General features: G+C 23.5%; 4 protein-coding genes across 5 annotated transcripts in view; 2 read left to right on the top strand and 2 right to left on the bottom strand.

Annotated features, from left to right (window-relative positions):
* The window catches only part of LOC129607149 (high mobility group protein DSP1), a 49,774-nt gene extending 43,006 nt beyond the window's left edge, over positions 1 to 6,768 (top strand). For both annotated transcript variants that reach the window (XM_055517902.1, XM_055517901.1), the window contains 3 exons: positions 4,300 to 4,463; positions 5,301 to 5,475; positions 5,613 to 6,768. In XM_055517902.1, coding sequence (XP_055373877.1) covers positions 4,300 to 4,463; positions 5,301 to 5,475; positions 5,613 to 5,798 — 525 coding nt within the window. In that variant the 3' untranslated portion in view covers positions 5,799 to 6,768. The remainder of the gene's footprint in view (positions 1 to 4,299; positions 4,464 to 5,300; positions 5,476 to 5,612) is intronic.
* Positions 6,769 to 12,410: 5,642 nt separating this feature from the next.
* Positions 12,411 to 14,044, bottom strand: LOC129607144 (uncharacterized). Its single transcript, XM_055517893.1, has 3 exons — positions 13,877 to 14,044; positions 13,400 to 13,757; positions 12,411 to 13,345 (listed from the first exon to the last, which is right to left on the bottom strand). Exons 2-3 carry the CDS (start codon positions 13,721 to 13,723, stop codon positions 12,461 to 12,463), a joined length of 1,209 nt encoding a protein of 402 aa, XP_055373868.1. The 5' UTR covers positions 13,724 to 13,757; positions 13,877 to 14,044; the 3' UTR covers positions 12,411 to 12,460.
* A 1,619-nt stretch (positions 14,045 to 15,663) lies between these two features.
* On the top strand, positions 15,664 to 18,377 carry LOC129607046 (uncharacterized). The gene is made up of 5 exons (XM_055517741.1): positions 15,664 to 15,792; positions 15,882 to 16,071; positions 16,728 to 16,845; positions 17,870 to 17,980; positions 18,209 to 18,377. Exons 1-5 carry the CDS (start codon positions 15,664 to 15,666, stop codon positions 18,375 to 18,377), a joined length of 717 nt encoding a protein of 238 aa, XP_055373716.1.
* Positions 18,378 to 19,254: 877 nt separating this feature from the next.
* On the bottom strand, positions 19,255 to 22,310 carry LOC129607141 (UDP-N-acetylglucosamine transporter). Its single transcript, XM_055517890.1, has 4 exons — positions 22,188 to 22,310; positions 21,754 to 21,873; positions 20,864 to 21,697; positions 19,255 to 19,518 (listed from the first exon to the last, which is right to left on the bottom strand). Exons 1-4 carry the CDS (start codon positions 22,198 to 22,200, stop codon positions 19,442 to 19,444), a joined length of 1,044 nt encoding a protein of 347 aa, XP_055373865.1. The 5' UTR covers positions 22,201 to 22,310; the 3' UTR covers positions 19,255 to 19,441.
* Between the last annotated feature and the right edge of the window lie 811 nt (positions 22,311 to 23,121).

Raw genomic sequence — 23,121 nt, 5'->3', positions numbered from 1 at the left:
ATTGTCGTAATATTTTCAATTTAATGATTTTGTTGTATTTTGTTAAAATATACACCCTGTTTATGATTATTTTTGCAAACGATTTTATATTCTTTACTTTAATTTTTTTTAATTTAAAAAAAAAAAAAAGTGTTTTTTTTTTCGATATAACGCAGAAACTTGGGGATTATAGATGGTGTACCGAAGCATATTAAAATTTTCTATATAGGGGGCTTTCAGTTTGAAAACGAAATTTAGAGCAAGGTTTAATGAATACAAAAATAAACAAACGGATAAGAGAAAAATACATTGGTTACATACCACAAAAAAAAAAAAAACAACAAAATTTCGCTTTTGGTGTGAGTGACTAAAGCATTTTAAAATCGAAAAAACAAGTAAAAACAAAAAAAAAAAGATGAACTTAGTTTATTTATACTAGAAGAAGAATAACCACCACCCCTTCACCATATCTCTATGTTCCTTTTATATAATCAACCATCATCCTACATTTTAATTTAGAGGAAGAAATTTTCCAGGGAATTTTTGAAATAACAAAAAAAAAAAAAGAAAAAGTACGTGCATTAGATACAAGGTGGCGTATTAAAGTTCGAAGAGAATTTTAATATTTTTCGATGTCAACTCGATTTTGAATGTTGAATAAATTATTTTGACATATGCAAAATTAAAAGGGTGTAAGGGGATGGTTATAAAAGTTACGTCCATTTCTATTTCTAAATAATTATACTTGAATAATTAAACTTGATCTAAAAATGAAAAAAAAACACACAAAATAAATTTTTAAAATTTTTTTTTAATTAATTTTTAATTTTTTGTATTTTCTTTGTCTAGAAAAAAAAAATTTTATTTTTTAGTTTCTTGTTAAACATTTTTTTTTTTTTTGCAACTTTCCTTTAAAACTTTTCTTTAACAAACAAATTTTTAGATATCAGTAATTTTATGAAAATTATACAGTTGTGTTATTTTTTAAAATAATTTTAATATTTGAAAAGCGTTTTTACTTAAATAAACGCAAAGTTTTGATTATTTGATGTTAAAATTTATTTTTAAATTGACATTATTTGTAAATTGCTACCATCCTCCTTAAAATATCCAGTCAATTTTTCAATTTATAATAATTGTCAAAAAAACATAATATAAAAATTTGTAAAATCCTAGATATTATTACAAGTAGCATTAAGATATGTATCATGATTTCATAAATGTGAAGTTTCTATATGGCTGATTTTAATTATTAATTTTAAATCTATCAAAAACCCTGGCCATTTTTAAATAACTAAAAAATTCAAATTTGTGTATATACAATAAATTCATGGTAATTCTAGGGTGTAATTCTTTTCGATTAAAATAATTAAAGTTGAATTAAATAAAAATTTCATATTATCTTATTTTCCAATTTAATATCAAATTTACGATTAAATTTTTATAATTGGATTATTTATTAATAATTTTGCTAAACATGTTCTTGAAAAAAGAATTAAATAATAAAATAATTCTAAAATATAAACGCTTATTTTATAGTATTGTCAAAAAAAACTCGCTTTACAGATTTCAAATATTTGGGCGTTTTCATTTATTTAATTTTAGAATAGTTCTAGCTTCTAGTACTTTCGAAAATCACTCTACATACACGGAAAATATAGATCATTCGGAATATACTGGCTGTAAAGAAATGCGTTCGGAAATTCAATCTGTAATAAAGAAATGTAGCGCAGAAAATTCAAACAAAAAATTTAAATTTCAAAATACAGCTTCAGATATTGAAGGGTTATTACATTAAGTTTTCTTTAAATCTTTAAAATCTTCTTAAAATTACCTTGTTTTGTAGCGAATTCAGAACGACTGATTATTTATAAGTTTCAGAACTTGTAGACTGCGTAAACAAAAAAAAAAATAGCTAAAGTTTTTACATATTGTTTAACGCTTAGAACTTTTAGTTCTAATGTAGAACTTTTAGCGCAGTGTGCATGAACGAAAACCTCCTTATTGTATTAAATTTTAAATAGGAATTAAATTAGTCAAAAATTTCGGAAGTTGATTTTTTATTCTTTTCTCAAGCAATTTTTGAACAAAATAATTATAATTGCATAATAAATGACCTTCCATAAAAAAAAATTAAATAACTAATTCCAACACGTTATTAAAAAGTTAAAAAAAAAAAGAAAGTATTGAAAAAAAATTTTGATTGTGCACTTCAAATGATTATTACGAGTATTGTTAAAAAATAAAATGGAAAGAATTGAAACACAGAAAAGAAAGAATCTGTTCTATGATAACAAACAGAATTTTTTCCCTATTTTTATTATTTTTACTTTTCTTTCTACTTCTTTTTTTTTTTTTTGTCCTGTTTCTCTGTGTTCAATTACTATTTCTGGCTTTTTGCTATGTTTGCCAACGAAGCAGAACAAAGCGAAGGGTATCGAATGAACGCAAGAAAAAAAAGAAAAAAAAAAAGAAAAAATTAAATTACTTATATTTATATAAAGTCTGACGTATATTTAACCTCCCTTATATACTTTAGAAGAACATATTTCTTCTTCTTATTTTTGTTTTTTTACTAAAATTTATATTTACATGGTCATACGTGTATCTTTTATACATATACTTATATTCAATTTGACTCCAGCTACATTTTAAAAAAATATAAACATCACAAAACATACACAAATATAAATTTTCACTTACACACACACACACAAACACATTTACAAAGGTCGCAGAAGGGTGAGACGCGCACTCTGTTAGCATTCTCTAAAATATAAGTTTGTATGAATGTAGAAATATATATATGTATTTGAACAAAAAAATAGTCCTTATATTTTCTTTGCTTCCTTTTTTTTAAAGTTACTTGTATGCGTCAATAAAAACTGGTTATATATGTATGTACGTATGCATAATTACAAATTAGTATGGGTATGACTTAGCATTTGCGTATTTTAATAGCACTTTTATATTATTCATTCAATATCGCTAACACTATAATATGTCTGCTGCCTTTTCAGTTCTGAGTTCTGGTACTACTAGTGCTAAAAGAAAAAGGAACAAAAAAAAAAAAAGGAATATTTTTCCTTTATTTTGCTTTTGACATAGTTTTTTACCCTTTTCATATGTATTTTAAAGTGTGAGATTGTATTAAGGAATATATATGTATGTATTATGGTGTTCATATGCGTCTGTATGTGAATGAGTTTTATCTTGCTATATAAATTTTAAAATTTTTCAAAATTTTTATATAAAAAAAATTTTTTTTTTTTTTATATAATGTACTTAAATATAAATAGATACCATACATAAAAAACATTCATCACACCGGATGTTCTCTAAGATTGTTTTTTTTTTCTTTAGATTAATTTTTTAAATATTTCATATTCCTAGAAATTTAATCAGAGATGCCAGGCCCTTAATGAAATTTAACGGGCTCATTATAAATCTTATGGTTGTCATTAAAACGAAGAAGAAGAAAGAAGGAAAAAAAGAAAAATAAAATCTTCCGATTTATTTAAATTTTCAAATGAGAAAAATAATAAAATTTTTTATACATTCTACATGTCCCTTATTCTTTAATTTTCTATTTCTTTATTTTAATTTCAATTCTTCTTAAGTGAGCTTTTTTTTGTTTACCCTTTAAGATCTTTTAGAAAAAAAAATATGGATTTTAATTTTCTCGGTCATCAGAGTTTATTATTGAAAAATTCTCTCTATCTATGTTTGTAATGTAAATGCAACTATAGGATTAATTATGAATTTTTTCTAAAAATTCCTGGATCGAATTTGAATATGATATTTTTGGCAATTAGGACAATTTTTGTAATTACGAACTACTTTTTTGAGGGATACTTGTGAGTATTAAAAGTTTTTTTAATTCAAAACAGCACCACTCAAAACAAACTAGTTCTATTATGTAATTAGAAAAATTGTCTTCTGCATTATAAATTATATACACAATAAAAATATTCATCTTTTAAAAAGAAGAGTCAAACATCAGGAGTCATGAATGCTGATTAATTTCTAAGATTTTGATTTTGAACAACCTTAAAATTTAATTGGATATTTTAATGCTCCGACAAAATTAAAATTGAATTTTGTACTTGAATCACTTAAATTAATATTTTTCTACATTCCAAATAAATATTATGGTATTATTTTTTAAACATGTTTTTTTTTGTGTGTGTGTGTAACAAAATGGAACCGTTAAAAAAGGAAATTATTTTTTTATCAATTACATAACTTGGCATTTGGCAATTCATTCTTTTGTTTTTTTTTTTTTTTGCTTTTTTTTTCTTTTATTATATTTCATTTCAGACGATGTTGGATAAAGAAAAGAAGAGGTTCCATGAAATGGCTGAAAAGGATAAACAAAGATATGATCTAGAAATGCAAAATTATGTCCCACCTAAAGGTGTAGTAATTGGTAGAGGCAAAAAACGAAAACAAATTAAAGATCCAAATGCGCCAAAAAGATCATTGTGAGTTCGTAGATAAAAGTTTTTTAAAAACTTTTTTGATAAAATTTTCTATTGTGAATTTTTTTATTTATTTATTTTATTTTTTTATTAATTCTTATATAAATACGCTTTAATTTGAATTTAAAAAGAAATTCATTATTTAGTAAAACAAAACAAAACTCAATAAATTTATTGGTTTATTTATTAAACAATATTTCGTTCCATAAAGTTTTTGAACGTCACTGCTTTCTATAAAACATTTTAGTTTATTTAGAATTCAAAGCTTTAATAAAGCATTTATAAAATTTAAATTTTTTAATGTAAGTACCTATTGTATTAACGAATCAATATTTAGTAAAAAAATCCTTGATTCAAGCGTTGCTGGTAACACATTTCTCTTATATTTTAAGCACATTTCCACGACATTTCCAATATTCAAAATCAATTGTGTCCTAATAACGCTTACAATAAAACTTGAAATGCAATTAAATTCTTATTTCTATTTTGAGTAAATCAAAAAATAAAATATTTTTTGTCATTCACGCAATAATAACATTGTGTGAACAATTTCTTTTTGTTCTCCGTAATTTGCATTCTTTTGACATTTCTTTCTCAAAACGTCAAAAATAATTTATTTCAAATTTTCTTAATCGATTCAAAATTTTTCTAAAGCGATTCGCTTTTAAAAGAAATTCTTGTTTTTACCAACATTTTAATTGTATCTTAAAAAAATGAATTTTCCAATAATTTCGATTGCTCTGCAAATAATAAATACCTCAATTATTTTTATGTTTTTTTTTTTTTGAAATTTTAAAATTCAACAAGAGTTACCATTAAATTTTTTACTATAATTTTTAGATCGGCATTCTTTTGGTTCTGCAATGATGAACGTAATAAAGTTAAAGCACTTAATCCTGAATATGGCGTTGGTGATATTGCTAAAGAACTTGGCCGTAAATGGTCAGATGTAGATCCAGAAGTTAAACAAAAATATGAGTTAATGGCAGAAAAAGATAAAGCTAGATATGAAAAAGTAAGTATATTAATTCTGATATTACGAAAGTATTAAACTAAAAAAATTTTTATACAAAATTATAATTTGCTTACTTTTATAAAATTTCCATATTAAACTTTTTTGTTTTTTTTTTTTTTTCTTTTTTTAAATTTTAGGAAATGACAGAATATAAAACAAGTGGGAAAATTCCAATGTCCGCGCCATCAATGCAAGCCCAACTTCAAGCACAAGCGGCGGCGCAATTAGCGGCTGCTCAAACGGCAGCAGCTGTACAACAAAACGCTGGTGGAGGAGGCGATGATGAAGACGATGACGATGGTGATGATGAAGAACATCAGTAGATTTATAAGTGTAATGCGTAATAATTAAAAGAGAAATCTTACAGAATTAAAAAAAAAAAAAAAGAAAAAAAAAACTAATATAAATATAAATATTATTTTGTAAAATAATACTTTTTTATAGTTATAAGTATCTAAGTTAAAAAAAAAAAACAACAACAAAAAACAACAAAAAAAAAAACAAAAAAAAAATCAAATATATATTTTAATTTTACTATAGAGACATCCTTCCTCCCGAAATATAAAATCTTATATATATATATAATATTATATTATACAATTATATTTTCACGTTGATTTTTTACATTATATATATATAATTATATATGTACATTTGTAGTAAATTATGTACTACACTTTATGTATATATTCTCATATATGCGTAGCATATGTATGTATATATAATATTATGTATATATATACATAAATACATATATTACATATGAAAAAATATACATGTTTATATGAGTATGTGCATAATTTAATTTGATATAATAAGTATGTAACAAGTTTTACGCAATTATAATTTTATTTTTTTCATTCACTCAAAAAAAAAAATTTTTTAAGAAATATGAATTCCATATAACAATAATAAATGATTTGTTTTATGTATAACAATTAAGAAACAAAATTGTCAGAAGCAGTTTAATTTTTTTTTTTACATTTTAATTTACATTTTTTTTTTTTTTTTGATGGTCTGTACACGCAGATTTTAATTTTGTACTCGTCTGAAAAAATAAAAAAAAAAAACTTTTGAACTTAGAACGATCATTTACTTAGGTACATTTTGTTTCAAAATGCTAGATAAGTTAAAATGAAATAAACATTTTTGTAATGAATATATTTTTTTTTGTTTTGACAAATAAAAATTTCTTTAGTTACTATATAAAAGATTTCCAATAAAATTAAATTTTTTTTTTCTTTATTTTTGGTATCTGAATTCCTCTATTTAATAAATTCTGTTAATTCTGAATATTTAATAAATTTTTTTTTATATTTATAAATCTTTCCCATTTAGTAGTACATTTAAAAAAAAAAAAATTCTCAGTCGAGTAAAACATTACTAATTGCTGCACAGCCTTAAGTAGTATAACTAAAAAAAAAATAAATAAAAAAATCTATATAAAGAAAAACAAAAAAAAAATAATTATAACAAAAATGAATAATTACAAAAAGTCAAAAAAATCATAGTAAATGTGAAAAGAAAAAAAAATTAAAAAAAAAAAAAAGAAAGTAAAATAAATTTAGTGTTATTGTAAATAATTTTTAAATAATTATTAAAAAAAAAAAAACAAAAAATAAGTAAATTTAAAGAAAATAATTTTGAAACTAAATTTTAATAAAAATAAACACAAAAGCAAAAAAACTAAAGAATAAAAAATGCATAATTATAAATTTTTAACAAATACAAAAAAAAAAAGAAATAAAAATAAAAAGAAAACTATGAAATTTTTGTAAATATAATTCTAAATAACACAAAATATGATTCGACGAACTAAAGGAAAAGCGAACAATTCACACATGATATAATAAATAATTATTAAAAAAAAAATACGTATATATATATATATATATATGAAGAAACGTAACGTAAAACATTTCATTATTTTCTTAAATTTTTTTCTACAATTTTTTTTTTTTCAAATTCAATAAAATTTAATACGATAAATAATCACTAATCAGTTTCGAATTTGGAAATCATTTTTTTTTTCTTTGCTAAAATTTAGAAATGATTGTATTTTTTTTTTTAGTTTTTTAATGACCTAAGAAAACAACAAGTTTTGGAAATAATTATTTATTTATTATTTAAAAAATTTAACAACACACAATTAGGATGCATTAATCATCTCTTTTTAAGTAACAACATATCTTATATAACAAAAACATAATTTTGTAAAATTTACTTAATTTTTCGTCAATTAAAAAATATATTTCTTCATGATTGCATTTTATTATTGAACAAGCGTATAAAACTTCATAATGTTACTTCAATATTTGTTTTTCTTTTGTTCGTTTTATACCATTTCGATCTTATCAAAATTTAAGTTTGTTTAGGTTTTACTTACGTTTAAATTTCGGATGAAGTATTTATTTTAGACCAAAATTAAAGTATGTAAAAACATTTTAAAATAAAAATTTAAATTATCTTTTTTAGTACATACAAATAAAATTTTTTGGGATGTTGTTTATCCAATAGTAGTAGACATAAAGTTTACAAATGAATAATCATGAATTTATCATTAAAAACTAAAACAAGATTTAATTTCTTTAAAAAATTCATTTATTTTTTTAATAATATCTATTAAAATCAGAAAAATTCAAAATTGAACTTCTTTTTTTTACAAATTTGATTTAAAAAAAAATAATTTTTAAATATTTTTGTCTTGATTTAAAAACGTATAATGAAATTTATAACTAAATTTTTAGTTTCGAATAAAAATAAATATGAATATTTATTATTTTTAAAAGTATTATAGATCAAAATATATTATGACGTATAAATTATTCTATCATAATTCACAATGTGTTATACATGTGATGCATGGGACGCATATTATATTGGCGTAAAATATAATATATAAGTTTATTTTATAATTTTTTCAAATAATAATTATCCAATGTTTTCATAAAAGAATTATATATATTGATTAATAATAATTCTTTTTTTTTTTTAGATGAATTAATGGTTCCATTAGAATATTCTTCATTTATAAAAAGAAATCAAAATGTATGAATTAGTCACAGAAACGATAATATTAATAATATTTATAAAACAACAAAAAACATTTCATTGTTTTTTCAGATCAGAAATAAACCCAAAATATATATGTTTGTATATAAATATATATATATGTGCACATATATATTTTTTTTTATTTCAATAATAATATAAAAATTTTCAACAAAATTAACTTCATTTAATTTTGTTATAAAAACTAAATTATTAAAAATACATATTTATATTTCCCGAAAAAAGCATTTTTGAAAATATGAACGTTCTAGTTATTGGTATAAAAACATAAGGTTTTTAAAAATAAATTTGTTAGAAATTCTTGATTGAAAATAGAGGCTATTTCATAAATAAAAAATTTTATAGAAACCAAAACGTTCAATTTTGCTCAAAAACCTGCTATTAAAAATATTTAAAACAAATAGAAAATTAACAAACAAAAATAAAATTAGAAAACTCAAATATAGGATTGAATTTTGGGACAAATATACCATTATTAAAGTTGACTATTCGTTTTTTAAAAAACGAAATTATTTTTTTTTTTCTATTAATGATTTTAGTTGACACATTTTATATGTAATCATAAATTGTTTGAAAGCAAATCTGAGTTTAAATTTCTTTTCTGAAATTTTGTTCTTTTATTTGATCATAAATTGATTTTTCGCATTTTCATTATTTTGCCAAACTCCAAAAAAAAAAAAAAATTATTCGAAATTTCAAATTGCACAAAAAGTGCTCCCCTTATATCCTATTATGTCATTTAATAAAGTGTTTTCCAAGTTGTTTGGAATGAAGTTTTTTTTTTTTAAGGAAGAATTTCTTTTTCACTCTCTGAAGACAACTACGATAATTTTTTTCTTTAATTAATTACGGATTTTACAATTAATACAAAAAATAATGTTATGTGTTTTTTATAAATATGAACTAATTTTTTTTTTTTTAGGAAATTAACGTTGATATTATTGTTTAATCACGTTGACTGGCATACATAGTTTTAACGACTTAAATGAAAAAATGCAATTATAATAGAAATAGCAATCTCAAAACCTTGTTCAATTCGAAATCAAAGTTGTTAAATTAAGGAATTAAATATATACTTAAATAGTTTAATCTCTTAACAAAATGACAATATATGTTTTTTTTTTTTCACAATTTAAAAAATATTTTGTGCCCTTATAAAATTTGACAAAAAAAAAAAAATTTATTTTTAATTTTTTTTTATTTAGTAGACGTATTTTTGATGTTAAAACAGTATTTTAATATTTTTTATCTTTTTTTTTTTTTTATTCAAATTAAACTTACAAAGTAATATAACTTTAGTTTAATAATCAAAACAAATAATAAAAAAAAAATTAATGTTAAAAAAAAAAAGTCAGAATTAAAAATAAATGAATTCCTGATTCAAGGATCTGTTTTTATTTTCGTGTCAATAAAAAAAAAAAATATATAAATAATAAAATATTAATATTAGTTATTGAGATAAAGAAAAACGTGACAAAATTGATTGTTTGCGTGCGAAATTTGATGATGATTGGGAGGGAGTGCACCTCAAGTAATTAATTTTTATTTAATAAGTTTTTTTTTTTAGTTATCTTGTAATTTTTTTTTTTAATTATACATAAGTGAAGTTATTTTTAGTTTAATAGAAATTAATAAAAATAATTAAAAATAAATATGCTAAAAATAGTTACAAGATAAAAAATAAATAACTACAACAATAAAAGTTTTCAAAAAAAAAAAAACTATATATACAAAAAAAAATTTAAAAATAAAAAAACAAACTTCAATGAGATTTTAGGCAGATTTCTACTCTTGTAACATGTTAAGTAAAATTAAAAACAAAGAAAAAAGTTATTTTAAAAAAGGGAATACCTGTCTTTAGGATTTATTAAAGAAAAAAAAATTGAGAAAATTAAAAAATAAAAAAAAAATTATTCTTAATTATTTTTGTTTTACTCTTTTTTTAGCGATTGCCAATAACAGGATAAATAATTATATATGTAAGTTTACTGTTATTTTACTATAAATTTCGAATAATTTTTCATTTCCAATTTTCGAGCTTGAGTATAATGAATATGTATTCTTAGCCGGCACAACAGCTAGTGAATAAAAATTTTTGTTCTTAAAGTTAACATAAGATTGAATTCATGTTTGAAGTCCCAGAAGACCACTGATTTACACCGTTTCATATTAATTTCACAGGTTAAAGAAATGCGTATGAAGGGGGGTTACACACAGGGATATTACTTTTTGTCAAAGTCAAAAAAATGTTATTTTGCCAAATTGATGTTTATTGTTTACCCTTATTTCCATACCCTTTGTCCCTCTTTCCAACCAATTAAATTTGTACACTAAGTCCTCGAGATATGACTTTTTTGGTTTCAGAAATTTATATCGTAACTCGAATTGTCGGTTTGAAGAGGAAAAAAAACGTATGAAAACAAAAAGTGAATTAGACAAACAATTTTATAATATAATTGGCCTTTTCTTTAAAAAAAAGGTAACAAAAGTTTAAAGAAAAAAACAAAATATAATAACGAAACGAAAAAAATTTCAATGTTGTAACAAAAATAAATAAAATAAAATATGATTAAGTTGACATATATCACCTCAATTCCTATTTATGACTACTGACTAGAAAGAGTTTATTATTGATAAGTTCATCATTAAAATCTGTATAGATTTTTATTAAAAAAGTGGTAAAATCTGTCAAAAACAAAAAAAAAAATTTTAAGTTTTTATGTCGCAAGCCGAATAAAAATGGTCCGAATTTATATCATGTCGTAACTCGAAATGTCGTATTAGAAAATGTCATTTCTCAAGGACTTAGAATACTTGTTCCTGCCTTTGGGCGCAGATCAAACTTAGATCTATACCGAATCTTAAAATGCTACATTCAATTAACGTTCGATAAATTTTTATTAGAAAAAAGTACGTAGCTTGAATCGTAATAATCGTAGCTTGCTTAAAGAACTCTAAGTTCTAAAGCATTTTTAAAATTTTTTTTGAAAAGTTGCGAAAATATTTTAATTTTGAAAAAAATCAATAGAAAAGTATAAGATATTAAAGATTTGCAAATGTAAACTAGTTATTTCGTGTAGATCTGTAACGATAATAAGAAAATTAATTAAGATTTAAGTGCAAGCTTTAAAAGCATATCCGAATTCTCTAAAATCAATTTTATTTTCTACACATAAATTGAATTAAATTCCAGTTAAAATCAAGTTAACGTCAAGTTTTCAGTTTCGCAGGCGCTTTTTGAGTTGAAGTATCCTTTGCATATCCTTATATGTACATATGTAAATCCATTTATATACATATAAAATTCATATGTAAAAAATAAGGTTTATTTTAAATAAAGGAACAATTTTAATTTTAAAATAAGAGTAGTAAATTTCTATATGGAATAATAAAAAATCTGAAATGAAAATAATAAGTTTCAATATCCGAAGAGCAAACTACTAAAAAATGTCATACTGAAATTTACTATTCTCGAGATGAAGTTTACTGAATATCAGTGTGGAAAGAGCCAATAGGCTAGTTTACTGTATTAACGGCTGCAAAGATTTAATAATGAGACTGAAAATTATGATAAACGTAATATGTACATAGTAAGTTGTTCTTTCAATTTAAAATTCATATTCGTGTTTGTACTTTTTACAATTTACAAATTGCAAATTAAATTTTGAAACATCGATTAATTATTCAACGCGCCTCGTACTACAAACTACACATATAAACATTAAAATAGATTTTTTGAAAAATTATTTCTATATTGTTGAGACAAAAAATAAAAATAGAATAGCTATTCAATGTCCAAGTCTTTGAATTGTATGAGTTACATACATACATATATTATAAGTTTTAATAAAATAAAGTTTCAAATATTATATTTATATATTTGCATATAAAAAATAAATATGTTTGCCTATAATCAAAATATGACATTTAATAATTCCTTTCGTTTATCAAGTCCGTCCAAATCACCTTCATTGTCACATGATTCATATGGCTTGAAACAACTTTCTTCATTCCGGATTTCTGCATCAAAATAATCATCGTTTTTTAAACAAAGATTGTGAACTATACAAATTGATTTCAAAATGTTTTTAAAATGAGCAGGATTCTCAAAATTAAGATTCCTTAAAATTTGAAATCTGTTAAATATTAATTTAAACATTTTTGCAGAAATATTTATATAGTCATCAAGAATTGAATTAAATTTCTCCTCTTTTTCATCATTAATTTTCCTAAATGGAGTTATAAGTTTTTCGCTTATCGGTAATCCTGATGATCCAACAAAATAGCTATTATCGGGAATAAAATCATTTGCAGAATCATTCAATAAAATTCTACCGATTTTAGTGTCAGGAAAGCTATACGAATCAGCATATTCAACTTCCACATTTGAGATAACTTGATTCGCATCACAAGTAATTTGTATAACAAATGATTTATTTTTATTACTATCTTCTTTAAAATTTACATCAATTATTTTGCTATTAATTACTCCAAAAACATTTAATTTTTTATGCTCCTCAACATTGCAAAATTCTTTTAAAACTTTCATTTTCTTATCCAGAGTTTCAGGCCATTTCACGTATGTGCTAAAATCTTTTACTATATTATTATAAAAATAAGGAGCTACTTTATGAAAAAAAATTTCATCTACTTCATATTTCTTCAAAATGTTAATTAAATTTTCCTTTTTTTGTAAAAGTAGCGTAAGACCACAATTAAATATCGAACGTTGAAGGACATGCATGTTTTCATATTTTATGTTATTTGGTATATACTGTTTAAGTTCGCTAAATAATTTCTGAAATATTTTAATTTATAATAATTTTACAAACTTATACATATTAAAATTTACCTCATATGTGTCTTTCGACATGATTGGACCGTGTTGAAGACCTTCATTCACAAAGTTTAAAGGTAGTTTTAACATTTTGTTTAAAGTAAATATTACTTTTGTTTTTAGTCGTTTCTTTAAAATACGCTTTCGTTGAATTTTTTTGTGGATTTGATTAATAAATAATTCAAGTCCATCTTCATCGCAACAAGTTTCAGTGGATAAGATATTCGGAACTCTTTTTGGATGAAATTTTTTGTCGATTCCCAAATCCTTCACCAATATTGTTGCAATATTTGCTAAAAATGCCTTCTCCTCCCTATTCATTGTTTGTACTTTGAACATTTTTGAATATCTTGAAACTTTCCGGTGTTGCAGTCTGCAACGTTTATTAATTAATTTATTAATTAAAAAAAATACATAATATTATAGATAATACCCATAAGCTAAATTAAGCTAAAAGCTGAAGCATCTTAAAACATTTATGCACCTACTTACCTTGTTTAACTATTAAAAATTTTTCTTTATTTATTAAACATTCTATTTTTATTAATTTTAAATAATTAATTATATTCCACTCAAACGCAATATATAAATTTTAAATAATCAATTATTTATTTTTCTTTTGCAAAAAACCGAAATTGCAAGAAGATTAAAATTAATATAAAAACAAAGAATAGAATTTACTACTTTTGAGTTTGACAATCCATCTATCGTCATGCCGCAGAAACATCTAAATTATTAAAAACAGGAACCTATCAGTTATTTATTTTTTTTTTGGAACATTTTCAATTTTTTTTTTTAATTTTGGACACCTTGGCTCTTGAACTTTTTTTTAATTAAATCGAAGCACAAGATGTTAAGGTTAATTTAAAAACCATTTAAATACTCAAAAATTGCACTAGTGTGAAATAAACAAAAGAAAAATATTTTTTGAAATTTAACTGGGCTGTTATGTTAAACCCTAAGTCTAAGCAGTATAATGTTAATATTAAAAGGGCAATTGTTTCTTCATGTTCATGTAACTATGTACATACATATGTATGTGTATAATATATGAAAAATAACACAAATATTTGAACATTCATTTCTCGTAGAAAATTTGAAAATTAAAAACTTTCAGCGTAAAAAGATGAAAAGTGAAGAATTAGAATGCAACTTGGTTTTTTCTGGAAGGCAACTTTCCTTTTCCTTAATTTTCCTTTTAAAATTCAAATTATCCAAAGCGGAAAGAAAAATTCATATTTAAAGTCTTCCAAATGTAAATATACGTACATATACCTTAAATTTATAACAGAATCTAGCAATACTGACATGCATACTTAATCTTTTATTATTTTTTCTTTACTTGACTCAACAATGCTAAAATGATGTTGCTTTTAGTAATACGCATACATACATATGTATGTATGATACTTACTTACATGAATATATACTTATATTGCATTTGCATAAAATCTGTGAAAACGTGAATATACATATACGAATACCCCCTGGTCCAGATGCCGGTCGGTCATTTACATATGCATGAATATTTATGTATACTCCATGTACTTACTACCTGTGTACATTTAAAAAAAAAATCACACAAGCGAAGTCTAATTAAAATTCTAAATTTTTTAGCACATTTTGTTATTTTTAGAATATTTAAAAAGTAATAATCTTCTTTTGTACCCGTTATTCTATTTCTTTTCTCAAAAAAATATTATTTTCTTTTAAACCATTAGTATTTTTAATTAACACCTTTTTAAATATGTACTTGTATTTATAGAAAACCTCTTTTTTAAATGTTTTAAATTTCTATTTTTAAGTTTATAACACCAAAATCTAGTGAAATAATTGAATTATTTAAACATTTATCTTGTTAGGGCGCGCGATCTAAGAGAAGGCAATTTTAACGCTATAACGTAATTTATTTCCTAATTAGTATGCAATTCGTATGTATGTATGTTATCATGTGCTTCTATCAGGTAAGTCATAAAACATTTCGAGTCTTCTTGTGTTCATTTTCACAATTTTTCTTTTACCTATTTTTTAAAAATATTTTGTGTTCTAGTACACCTATGTTGTACCTGTACTCAACTGATTAGAAAAAATTCTAATAATGATCAAAAAAATATCCCATAATATGCAAGCTTTGAAATTTATTAATTTTGGGTAATAAATATCTTTTCCAACTAATATAATTTGTTTATAGCCTTTTAGTAAAGTATTAATATTGACTTGTTTATAGGCATTAGTAAGAATTCTAATTACGTTCATGTATCTTTCTTTCTGGTGGCAATATGATTAAAACTAAATATGTAATATTATTATTTTTAAGTTTAATATTAAATTTTAAAATACAAAATTTACACGGACATAGAGCTGGGAAAACCTTAATTTTTCCGCCAACATCACCAACAAGAGTTCAAGTATTTTATTAAAAATATTTATTTATATAAATTAAAAATCAATTTAAATTATTTATTTTTATATTAAAATGTATTTTTTTTTTCTATAGTTTATTTATGGTATAGGTATACCATTAGAGGATCTTGACGTAGAGAGTTTAACAACTGGTTATGTTTTAAAAGCAGAATATTTTCTTCCAACGAAAGCAGAAGAATTTCGTCCAACTCAATTAACACCTCAGGATATTGGTTATTATCCAAACTCTAAACGAGATCTTTCAAAATACAATGATGCAAAAGGTGCAAAATAATTTTTTAATTAGCAAAAATCTAGAATATTAAAGACACTTATTTATGAACAACAACTTATACATACATATGTTATTCGTGTGTATTATTCATTTATGCTCAGAGCATATACTTACATACTGACAGCATAATACATACTTCTATTTTGAAGTTTTCCCTTTATTTGAATGTGTGATTGATGCTGTTGTAATGTGATAATACAATTATTAATTTAAAAAAAAAAATAATTATATGCATGCCCAACTATTTCGCCATTGCTAAAACTTCTTCTTGTAATTACAAGTCCGTACAACAATAGGATTGCTTTAAAGTTTAATTTTTTTTTTATGCAAATCGTTTACAACATGTACATACATACATATATATGTATGTTTATATAACTAGAAATAACTACTATTTTAAAAATCGTAAATGTGAATGTGCAATGTGCATATGTATGTATTACGCTTAATAGCATTAACTTTGATTTGAAACCATTTTAACAAGCAAAGTTTTTAAGTCTCTTAAAAATATGTAAGCTTGGATAATAGCAACTTGTAAAATGTCCGTATTTATTAGAGACTGTGGAAGAATAATTTATTAAATTAAATTTCTAGTACACATAATTTTTGCAGATTAACATAAAAATGTTTTTTTTTTTTTTTTAGACAAAGAAAATATTGACCCTATTGGATTATTTAATATTAAACAGAGTCGAAGGAAAGCAAAATTGTTATCAAAATATCGTTGGGCCGTATACGAAAGCTTCGAAGTTCTACTGAAAAGGTAAATTTAATCTACTTTTTATATACATACATACATACTTTATTTTTTACAAACGTTGAAGTGCATTCTAACGTTGTGCAATTCGACATTTGAAACATAACATGCATAAATAATACATAGATGTCACTGGATGAAATAAGAAATTCAGTGCTGCGATTATGTGCTAATATTCAGCAAATTAATTGTTGATTTCAGAACATACTGAAATATTTAATTTTTGAGTTACCTTATTTTTTATCTGGAATTATCTATAATGTAGACTGTGTATGTATAGTATAGGTATACATATATGCATAATATGTAATTTGTTTTTATTTTGCTCCCACTTTTAAAAAAATAGCACTTATTTACTATACAAGTTAATTTTTTTATTCAAGTTAGAAATTTTGCATAAACTTGCAAAAAAAAAATTTAGTTTCAATCCAGGCTTTTTGAAAAAACAATGCGAAAATATTTTTCTTGTTTTTTGTACTTAAATTCTCTTTTTTTCATTATTTTTGCAAAACAAATTTCAAAACGTTTTCTAATTTATCCACCATCATTACCAACTCGTTATCAGGTAAAAATCCAATAAGTTGGTACACATGTACATACATGCATATACGTACATAATATCTATTACTACATAAAATTTATTTCTAATTAGTTTATAGCTGGATTTGGAATTCCAGCTGAATTACCCGATTATCAATCAGTTATCACAGGTTACGTTTTGAAAGCTATGTATTATTTACCAAGCAATGCATCTCAATTATATATATTAAACCCTTCTGGAAATAAAATACGTGGTAATTATCCTGTCGAATCTTCTACTAATGCAATTAATTATTTTGGACGAAAAACTCGAGAAATACAAGATACTAATAATTTTCCAGAATTAAGATGGACTTTATATACTGTTTTGAAACGTTTTTTAGAAAGGTACATACATATACAATATGAACTGGACACAATTTTATGAAAATCAATTAGGTTAAACTTAAAATATTTTAAAGAAAAAATAATTGTTTTTTCCTTGTTTCAGGGCTGGATATGATGGAGAAGCTTGCTTATTACGTAGTATATGTGAAATAGCAGCTGTTCCATTTCATCCGAATAGCGGTTTGATGGCCGAACTAATTCACATATTAATGAGGTATTGAAATTTGAATTTTTGTTTGCACAATTGCATCATTATGATTAACATTGCTTACTGATGACTTAAAATGCACACTTGTTTCATTTTAGTCGCATATTGTTCTTTTGATGTTTTAAAAAAAAAATTAATCACCTAGCATTAGTTACCCAAATTATCTATTTAAACTTAGACTTACTTATTATTTAGTAAATTAATGATTTTTTGTTTTGTTTCATTTTTTATTAGTCCATCAACATCTTGTGACGTGCTTGGTAAACACAAACAAAATCAATTTTATAAGGCTGAGATACTGGGTAAACAAGGCGAACCATGTGAAATTATTTTCAAGGAATGCCAAGCATCTGTTTTAGAAAAATTCACTTTTATTAGAGATTTGTTTAATATGTTTGGTTAAAGGTACACATGTTTTGATTTTTTTTTTCGAAATAAAACTTAATACTTAAATTTAATAAGTACAAACATAGTTAAAATATTTTTATGGGAACCTGTGCTCAAATTTCTTATTTTTCAAAAATAAATTTAATTATCATAATATTCTAACTTTAAAATACCAAACAAGTAATGGATACAAATTTGATAAGGGACGTATGAAGTTAAATGATCTTTATTCATATAAGGAACGGAATGTTTCTCTGAAATTCCGAATTTTCCTACGGAAATCAAGATATTTTAACTAATCAACTGGTTTGTAGGAAAGAAGAGATGGTGAGAAATGTAATGAAAAATCGTATAAATGCGTGAAGAAAGCTTAACATTATCATTTGAAAATATCACCACTTCAAAAACTCCTGCAATGAGATTGTGCAGAAAACTTAATTTTTTCAATACAGAGATGGAGTTTTCTATAGAAAAGGCTTAAGCAAGGCTTCAGTAATCTGTTTTGAATATCATATGTATACCTACCTAGTAAATTTTGAAAAAATTTGTTACTGTAAAATACATGTCTAGCTATAATGTATAAAAATTATATTTTACTGAAAATTACTGTCTTATTGTACAAATTTCAAAGTTTTATCCCAAAAAAAATTAATCGATTTAAGTATTCTAGAATGGATATTCAAATATACATGTCTAAAAATTCAAGGGTACGCACATTTTTTAGTACCAGTACTTTAGATGTATTACACAATTACTTTGTTTCCTTTTGAAAGGAATTTTAGAGAGGCTGGAAATATTAAACAAAAACTAATAAATTTACAAAAATAAAAAAAAATTTAATGATTAAGTAACATAATAATATGTAAGTGTAAAAGAATTCGAGATAAGTATAATGTATGTATATAATATAATATATGATTTGGAGTATTTATATTGTTTTTAGTATCAGTAGTTTTAGTATTAAGTAGTTTTTAATGAAATTAATGGTAATAATAATTATGCATAGGCTTATTGGTAGTAATTATGATAGTTAATATTACTAAGCGTATTTGTTGTTTATGCATGTCCTTTTCTTTTCATTCAAAATACAGCGCGAACTAGTCCTTTTCTTCGTTTATGATGAGCTGTCGTTTTACATCTCTTAATGGATTTTAATACTAAAAGAATATATGAATTTTTTTTTTTTAATCTATAACTATAATATAGAAAATGTTAAATTTGGGTTATTTCATTACTAAAAATTACGATATTGTTGTATGTTATATAATATGATTATTATTTCTAAATGCGTCTTCTTTCATACTAGTATCTGATTATTAAATAATACAAAAATATAATTATTAGATACTTTAACTAAGCAAATTTGGGATCACACAGAGAAACATTTATAGACGTTATTCTATAGGTGAAAGAAAACAAATAAAAATATTTTGAATAAAATATGTAGAGTAAGGATGCAATTCATGATATGATCTATATTCTACCATTTGATTTTACAAAAATAATAACTTTTGTTAATATTTTGTCACTATTTCGCAATAATATTTAGTATATTACGTAGATGTAATAAAATATAAAAACTCTGACTAAATCTAGTAACATAATAACAAAAAACAGGGCTATTTTATTGCTTAAATTATCTTTGCATATGTCGTTTAAAATAAAAATGATTTTATGGTTGATTAATTTGGTCAGTTTAATTAATTTTTTGCCTTAGTCAATCAAAACCTTCGGTCTATATATATATGTATTCTATTTACTTAACTTTTCATTTAACTTTAGTTCCTAATTTATATCACCTGCCCTCTTCTGTAAGTGGTAATTTATATTTAGATTGTTAAAAAATGAAATTCTAAGTGAACAGTTGACTGTTCTACTGTTCTAAAAAATATTCAAAAGGGAAAATCAGCTTAATAAAGTTCGGCCATAAATTTTTTCTTTATTTTAAAACTTTTTTGGGGAGAAATTTTTAAAAGTTTAAATTAAAATGAAATGCTAACTAAAAGCATTTCATTTTAATTTAAACTGAATGTCGTGCGTTCAAGTGCCGAAAGAAGGCGAACCTCGAAAAATCAAATATTAAACAATCTTCAATCAATCTTCAGCAGGAAAAAGTTTAAAACCAACTTAATAGAAAATATTAATTGTCGTTATTAGAATTATAGTACATAAATATATATATATGTATATAGGTGTACATAAGTATAATATATATTTTATTAAGCAACATATTATTTTGCTGAGGATATTAATATCATTTAGTTTAAATAGAACGAAGTGATTATATTACAGTTTTTATGTACAATCAGCTTTGTTCCCACAATATACATAAATAGTCAATGAGTTAATTAAAATTAAAATTTATTTTTTACAAAATTAAAATAAAAAATATAAAACAAATACTGATAAAATATTACAAAATATAAACACATAAATATTTGATAGCTTATTAAACCCTTGATATTAGTTTTTCTTCATCTAATTTATTGTGTAATGTTTTACCTTTATTAGGGTCATATCCATACAAAAAAATAGATGCTATAACAATCATTGCTCCCAATGAAAACTGCATTGTCAGTTGAAAATTAAATAAATATATTGAAGCTATACAAGAAATTATTATCGCTAACGAAGTAGCAAATCCTTTTAATATATTGTCCGCATATTTAACAACAACAGCAACGATTAATCCTCCACCAGCTTGCAATAGAATTAAATACCAAATAAATGAATCATATCCGAAAAAGAAACCATTATTGGAAATTCGATGACCATCATTAACTACACAAGTTAAAGCTCCAAACGGTAAGCTCAGCAAACTTAACTGAACATTTCGCATCCATACTGATATATCAGCATCTTTTAAAATTTTTTCAAAGTAAATTCCTGCAAAACCTGAAAGAAAGCAAGCTCCAAGTGCCGCCCAGAGACCTAATAAACGATTTTGTTCTAAATTTCCTGGTGATAGCACATTCTCTTTTTCGGTTTGTGCTAATTGAACCAACACAACACCAATAACTAGTAGCACTAAGGATCCCCATTGTGTATTCAATAATTTTCTTCTAAGAATAAACACGGCAAATAATGCTGTGGTTAAAATTTTCATTTGATATGTCACTTGATATGTAGCGGCATCCAAATGTGATGCAGACACGTATAATAAATTATTTTGCACGATATAAACTAAAGATGGCACACAAACTTTTAAAGTATCTATTGGATTTTCTATGATGACTTTATAGAGAGATTGGAAGAATTTTTTAGTATCCTTACCTTCCTCTATAAAAACGAGAAATAAACATGTAATAAGTTTGACAACCTCGGACATGAAAACGGCTGCAAATTAATAGAATTGTTAATGCATTATTTAATGTAGTTTCTTTTAAACTTACCAGTAGAACTTAGAAATATATCACCTGGTCTTGTTCGTGCATACCGCATACTAAGACCCAATACTGCATTCTGAAGAGTCAAAGTAACTAAACTTACATATTTTAAAGTATTTGCATTTTCTAAAAAAAAATTGAATATAAATTTTAATATTTCACACTAAAGATAAAATTTATATTAAGTGCTATACAAAATAGATTTAATATAATCTCTGCATAATGAATTGTATGCTCAACTTTTTTATTCCAACCGAAACCTCCGTGGTCTCAATTATTAAAAAAAAACTTGGAGAACTTAGAAATCTCACCAGTATATAAAATTTTACATTTGAGCAACTTGTTTACGATACCTATTTTCTCTAATTAAATTTTGATAAAATTTTAAAGCTCTTCGAAATGACCGTATCAACTCAAAAAGTGATTTAAATATTACTTACTCTGAATTATCATTTTTGTTCTTCAATAATTTAACTTATTTTAAAACAATATTGTAAGTTTTCTCTTGCAATATTAATCAACAGTTTCTAATCATTATCACTGTTTTCAGAGTGAAATCTCACACGTAAACAAAAATATTTTGACATAACAAAAACCGATACTGTTTCATTTACCATCGGAGTTGCCAAGAATTAAATAATTTTTGCAAACAGATGTGTATGTAGTAGTAGTCGTGACAGTTGGTGTTGACACAAATTTTTCTACCATTCGTTTTGTAGAAGATACAAATTATTTTTTTTTGATATTTTTGGCATATCAAGTTTCGCTGGTTTGGAATTTTGGGAGTTAGATATTGAACTTACGAGCCGTAAGTCTCACATTATTATTTCTTATAAGAAAAGGCTTAAAAGAATTCAGATTATATTTAAAAATATAAAATATATAAATATACATATTTTACGTCATATTATAAAAATGTGTTGCATCATCAGGAGGAAATTCAAAAGAAAATAATCAATTAATATAACACATTACAATTATTTAATTTTAATTTTATCATAAAGAAACATAGATAAAATGATAAAAAAGCACGAACATTTACAGAATTAAATTTTTATTACAATCCTTTTCGTGACTTTACATTAAAAGTAACAATTCTCTTACATTTCTCACGTCATGAAACAGAAAAGTCATTTTATATAACGCATTGTCAGAACGTAAGGTTTTTCCTGACTTTTGAATGAATGGTTAGCATACATTTCGTTCCTCTTGCAAACAAAAGTTGTAAAATTTTTCTGCTTTCTGTTTTCGAAAAAGAATTTGAAATTTTCTGAACTATTTTGCTGCATCTATCATCTTGAAATGTGTCAAAGGCAACTTTCTGAGTCAAAAAATAATGTGGCACTATTCCTCTTTATATATGTATGGCTGTAT

This window comes from Condylostylus longicornis, unplaced genomic scaffold (genome assembly GCF_029603195.1).
Source record: "Condylostylus longicornis isolate FDR11 unplaced genomic scaffold, ASM2960319v2 ptg000026l, whole genome shotgun sequence".
Lineage (NCBI taxonomy): Eukaryota > Metazoa > Arthropoda > Insecta > Diptera > Dolichopodidae > Condylostylus > Condylostylus longicornis.
Note: the sequence above shows the minus strand (reverse complement) of the source record. Positions and strands in the feature narration are given on the sequence as shown.

Excerpts from the sequence above, each read along its gene's own strand:
- LOC129607144 (XM_055517893.1), bottom strand. The coding sequence starts at position 13,723 with ATGTTCAAAGTACAAACAATGAATAGGGAGGAGAAGGCATTTTTAGCA. Across the intron at positions 13,346-13,399 it reads TGTCGAAAGACACATATGAG|AAATTATTTAGCGAACTTAA; the intron begins GTAAATTTTAAT and ends AAAATATTTCAG.
- LOC129607046 (XM_055517741.1), top strand. The coding sequence starts at position 15,664 with ATGATTAAAACTAAATATGTAATATTATTATTTTTAAGTTTAATATTA. Across the intron at positions 15,793-15,881 it reads CATCACCAACAAGAGTTCAA|TTTATTTATGGTATAGGTAT; the intron begins GTATTTTATTAA and ends TTTTTTCTATAG. Across the intron at positions 16,846-17,869 it reads TTCGAAGTTCTACTGAAAAG|GGCTGGATATGATGGAGAAG; the intron begins GTAAATTTAATC and ends TCCTTGTTTCAG.
- LOC129607141 (XM_055517890.1), bottom strand. Across the intron at positions 21,698-21,753 it reads TATATTTCTAAGTTCTACTG|CCGTTTTCATGTCCGAGGTT; the intron begins GTAAGTTTAAAA and ends ATTAATTTGCAG. Across the intron at positions 19,519-20,863 it reads TGGATATGACCCTAATAAAG|TATTAAAATCCATTAAGAGA; the intron begins GTAAAACATTAC and ends ATATTCTTTTAG.